Raw genomic sequence first — 5,593 nt, 5'->3', positions numbered from 1 at the left:
TCTAACTGGGGGGAAAATTCGACCATAATGGGGATTTTCCCCTCGGTTAGGGCTTAGAGACGAGATGAAGACGAAGAGAGAGAAGAGGGATTGCTGAGAGATGAGAACGGGGAAGAAACAGAAGGGATTTTATTTTCTCGGTTAGGGCTAATAGACAAGACGGAGAAGAAGAGGAGGGATTACTTTTTTGGTTTAGGGTTTTTCGCTTAGGGCTGAGACATGAGAACGAGGAAGCAGAGGAGAGAGAAGTGCATGTTTAAGTGAGGTACTGAAAGGGGTATTTTGGGATTTATACCATGTTTATGCATAAATATAAGATACTCTACCTATTGTATTTTAGAAGTTGGGTTTAAAGGCAAATACAAAAAAATGATTGGATTTAAAGATATAAGCAAAAGTTATTAGGTTCATAAGTAAACTAGAGTAAACAAATGAGCCTAGAAATAAAAACCCCTAATTTCAAATATAAAGTTGAGCCCTTCAAATCACAACTTTCCACTTCTGCTCTCTAACAATCTCAATATTACATCTAAGCTCGCCAAAACTTTCACAGATAAGCCCTCAAAAAATTCTCTCTTACCTCGAACTGCATAAAGACAACATAACCAAAAGCGGGGCGACACCTCCACACTTTTTCTCGCACCCCGCCAGATTTAGTAACGGAAAAATCAAAAAACAAAAAAGGGCAAAAAAAAAAAAAAACCCCACTGCCTATGAACAACGTCCACGTGGCCCCCTACATACATACATAAGGGACTAGAATCAGCCGTCGCCGTCGTCAAGCTCGTCTGCCGGAGCGCGGGTGCCCTCCGCGGGCTCTGCGCTTACAAGCTTGGGGGTAGTGGGTTCTCATACGCAGTCTCATCGTATGATTCCTTCACCATTTTCGTAATTTCGGTTAATATTAATTCCTTGTTACTTGAGAAATTTGAGATGTGGGCTCTTCATACCTCTGCTAGACTTTTCGTTTTGTTTCATGGATTTACTCTGTTTTCCATTTGAATATTTTAGAAATTTTAAGCATGGGGTTTGCATATTTGTTTAGAGTTTGTAGATTGATTGGTGGCATTTTGATTTTGGAGATTAGTGTTCTAGATTATTGTTTTAACCCTTTTTCCATGTGTTTGTTCTATTTTCTTTTAAATATTTAAAAATTCGGAGATGGGGGTTCTGTATATTTTCTGGAGATTGTACCTGGGTTTCTAGCATTTCGATTTTGGGGGGTTCGTTTTCTTTCTTCATTTTTAACCCCCTGAAATCGAATGTCTCTTGAATGGATAGAATTAATTGTATTTTCCATTTTATTTAAAAAGTTTTTAATACTGAATGCCCCGATCATAGGTTTACTGTAAATGGGTTTCTAGTATTTTAAGTTTGGGGGTTCCCTTTCTTTCTTCATTTATTTCCGAAAATCGAATGTCTCTTGGATAAAAAGAACTATTTCTATTTTCCATCTTTACAAAGGTTTTAATATTCTGAATACCCTGATCATAAGTTTATGGCTTCTCTGTTCTTTCTACTGAATGTGTATTGATTTTTCCTTCCTTTTTTTTCTTTTTTCTTTTCTTTATTAATTTATTATGATTTTTTCCCCAATATTTTTCGGTTTTGATATATGGGTTCTCTGTATTTCTTTGAGTTTCCAAATGGGTTTCTAACGTTCTGATTTTGCAAGGGTTTCTTCATTATAAATGACGTCCCTTGGTTAAATAGCCTGGGCTATGGGCATGTTGGTCATCTTTTTATGACCAAATTTATTTATTTATTTTCACTTTGTTGATTTGTAATGGGTACATAATCTATAGATACAATATTTGGATCATATTAAGATCTGGGTTCTGTATGATCTGTTGTTGAGTTAGTACATGATTTTCTACCATTTTGATTTTTGGAGATTCTTAATATTTTTTTTTTCTAAATTTCAGTAGAGTGTCTTTCGTAACTTTTAATTTCACAATAAAGTACAAAATGTATTGTTTCGAATTTTAATTTACTATTAAAAGGTTTATGTAAATTATGGGATTCTATGTTCATATCCCGAAAACACTCTGATAGACCAACACTGAATGTTCTGTTTTTTGTTCATATATGTAGTATTTATTTTATGTCACTGCTTCCATTTTTAGCTTAATTATGTTACTGTCTTGGTGTCTATTGAACATACTGCCTAGTTTATTTAAGATTTCTAGTTTGATAGAACACTCTGGTTCTTGTTGTCATGGAATCAGCCTTTTTATTATTGATAATTATGTGTTTGTTGATACTAAAAAATAAAAGTAAGTAATTATGTGTTTATTTGGCACTGTACGCTTACAGAAATCATCTAAATTGTCAGCTTGATTTTTCTAGCGTAAATATCAGAAAAACCCACTTAAACGATTATTGGAAAAAACCCCCTAACTTTCAAAATATCAGAAAACCCCCCTTAAGTAGAGGGATTATCACAGACAACGCCCCCCCACCCCAACTCTTCTTAACTGCCAAATTTTAGTAGAAAACCCTCTTTAACTTTGAGATTTTATCGGAAACCCCATTTTGAAATTTAAGGGAAGTTCTTTTTATAATCATCCAAAGTTAGGTTTTTTTTTTATATTTAGCAATTTTTCTATTAGCTTCTAATTTCCTTTTCTAGTTCTGTCTATATTACTTTTTATGTTACACTGTTCATGTGTTAATGGGATGTATTTGTGATGTTCTATATTGAATAGGGTTAACACAGACTAAGAAAAGTAGTATCTGCAGCTGATGACTTGTAACATGAATTTGAACTCCACGGTGTTTTACGACTTTCAATTATAGATTGTTTTCATTTTCCATGTTCATTTTGGCTTTTACGCTCTGTTATAAAAGTAACCTGAATCATCTTTTGTGGGTTCTTTCAAAAAATTATCATGGTTAAACTGCACAGTCTAGTATAAAAAGTTCAATATCAGACAATAAAACAAGTTCGAATTTTTTACAAGGCTAAAAATCTTGTCTTCACATGTTTTATTCATATAGTTTCATGGTAATACACTATTTTTTCAACTTGTGTTACACCTTTCCCTATTTAATTTTCAGCAGTCTACATGTAGTACTCTTTCATTGTCTACTGAAACCTGTAACTTTTCTTTTGTCTATTTAATTTACAATACCCTGCATTGGTCTTTCATTGAGTACTGACATTTTTTTGGCAGAGGAAACCTCCTAAACTCACTGAAGATGCCAATGAGCAAAGTAACAGATAACACAGTGCAGAAACATGTAGGCTTCCTGCAGTCATTAACAGTGCTAGACATCAGCTACTGCCTCTCCATCACACACATATCCATCAAACTAATTGGGTCAAACTGCAAATCTCTTGTCGAGTTCAAGCGAAACATGCCACCCCCTCAGCCTGACATAACCCATCCCAACAATGGTTCAGGCTCAAATGTTGATGAGTCAGAGGCAATTGCAGTAGCTGACACGATGCATTGTCTCGAAACCCTGGAGCTCGCTTATGGTCTCTTCTCTGATCTAGGACTTGATGCTATATTGACAAAGTGTTTGAAGTTGCATAACCTTGATATTCGGGGGTGTTGGAATGTGAAGCTTGAGGGGGATGTTGATGGTAAGTGTGGGTTGATACCAGGGTTTAAAGATCCATGGTATGATCAGTTCGATTATGAGGATGATGATGATTCTGGCAATGATGAACCAAATTCTGACGAAGATCATGGCGCTGGTGATGATGGTGGTGGACAAGGTGGTGGTGGACACGGGGATGTAATAGATGGTGGTGGTGGACAAGCTATTGACGGACACAGGGATGCGACAGATGGTGGTGGTGGTGGTGATGGTGTTGATAGACATGGGGATGTGGTGGTTATATCAGATGATGATGATGATGGTCATGAGGATGATTGGGAAGTTGATTCTGATGATTCATGGTGGGGTTGGATGACATTGGTTTGATGCCTTGAGTAGTGTTTTTGAAGAGCTTATATTGTTTTCGTTAGGTTTTCTGGTGACCCACAATTACACAAAGAAGTTTTTTGAATAGCTTATATGTTTTTGTTTTTGCCTGAAAGCTCTTGCTGATGAACTACCGCTGTTGTTAATTTGTGGTACAATGTATCACATAAATACATTGTGCTTAAGTTGAAAATTTTGGAAATTTTGCTTATTTCTTTTCTACCAGATGTTCACGTCTCTTAATTTTTTGCTTATTTCATTCTCTCAGTGTTTTTTTGGGGTTTGAGATAGACATAATTGATCAGAATTGATGAGTGAATATGTGACCAAGTGTTATTTATGATACCAAGCGAAGGGGTTGCCTTATTTGGTTGTAAAAATTGCTAGATTAGTATAGATTTTGATAAAGACAACATTGCAGTATGCAAAACATTCAAGAATATATCTCCAAGTATACGAGGCCATTTCAATCTTACATGAATAATTAGTAGTTCTCTGCTGGTAAAGGTGGGGTTGACACCTTTAAAATTATTAGTTGATGTTAAAATAACCCCAATAAAGGGTTTTTTTGTCTTTAGGCCCAATGCTTTACCTTGATTTATTTATAAACCCAACTAGTTTCAAATGTATTCATAAACCCATAGAACTATGTGTATTTACCTCTCAACCCAAAAAGCATTAATACATCCAATATATATACAATATACACACAAAAAAATTATAAACCCTAAACTACCCCCTGCCTTACTCCTCTCTCCCCTTTATTAAAACCCTAGCAGTACAAACTCCATTCTCATCTCCGCCTGTAGATCCCCCCCCCTCAAAACGATCAAATCCTTTGCCATGTCGAGCTCCGACGCCGATCGCAGAGACGAGGAAGAATCCCACTGCGCCGCCGCCAATGAGGAAGAGGACACTGGAGCTCAGATCGCCCTGATCATCAAGCTCGAGGAGGTCGCCGTCACCACCGGTAGGAGCATGTTGGGAATGATAAGTCTTGTGTTTGGCACGTGCCTGATTTCTCTGATGGGGAGTTGAAGGAGAAGATGTTCTGCATTCGATTTGGATGAAATGCCCGTTATGTGTTTGATGAAATGCCCACTTGGGATTATTTGTTGGCTTGCTTAATAGTTGACTAACTTTGTTTGGTTTCATGCCTACTATGTGTTTGATGAAATGCTCAAAAACTAGGTGTTTTTTGGTTTCTTTGTTGATTAGCTTGATTTAGTTTCATGCTTGTTCCTTGTTCGGTGAAATGCCCATTTAGGTTTTTTTTGGTTTGTTTGCTTGCTTGATTAGCTTGAAAGATTGGAATTTCTAGGGTTTTTGAAAGGGTTTGATTAGCTTGAAAGATTGGAATTTCTAGGGTTTTTGAAAGGGTTTTCTGAATTTCTAGGGTTTTTGAAAGATTGGAATTTGATTTTGCAAATTTCTAGGGTTTTTGAAAGGGTTTTCTGAATTTCTAGGGTTTTTGAAAGATTGGAATTTGATTTTGCAAATTTGGCTTTTTGCAGTCTATACATTTGTTGGTTAATTATTTAGCTGTATGACAATTATGTTTTGATCCTCCCAATTTGATTTGTTGACATTCTATGGCGCAAATGGAGTAATTTGCTTCGAGCTAATAGTTCCAAGTTTGTTCATTCTACTGCTATCT

The 5,593-nt window shown here is 36.1% G+C and overlaps 1 protein-coding gene across 1 annotated transcript; it reads left to right on the top strand.

Annotated features, from left to right (window-relative positions):
* On the top strand, window positions 778-4,067 carry LOC109845146 (putative F-box/LRR-repeat protein 23). The gene is made up of 2 exons (XM_020414359.1): window positions 778-866; window positions 3,177-4,067. The coding sequence occupies exon 2, from the start codon at window positions 3,202-3,204 to the stop codon at window positions 3,934-3,936; it is 735 nt and encodes a 244-aa protein (XP_020269948.1). The 5' UTR covers window positions 778-866; window positions 3,177-3,201; the 3' UTR covers window positions 3,937-4,067.

This window comes from Asparagus officinalis, chromosome 6 (assembly GCF_001876935.1).
Source record: "Asparagus officinalis chromosome 6, Aspof.V1, whole genome shotgun sequence".
NCBI classification, from domain to species: domain Eukaryota; kingdom Viridiplantae; phylum Streptophyta; class Magnoliopsida; order Asparagales; family Asparagaceae; genus Asparagus; species Asparagus officinalis.
This window is presented reverse-complemented; position numbering and strand designations above follow the sequence as displayed.

What these genes read in the sequence shown, in the direction of transcription:
- LOC109845146 (XM_020414359.1), top strand. Translation starts at nt 3,202, where the DNA reads ATGCCAATGAGCAAAGTAACAGATAACACAGTGCAGAAACATGTAGGC.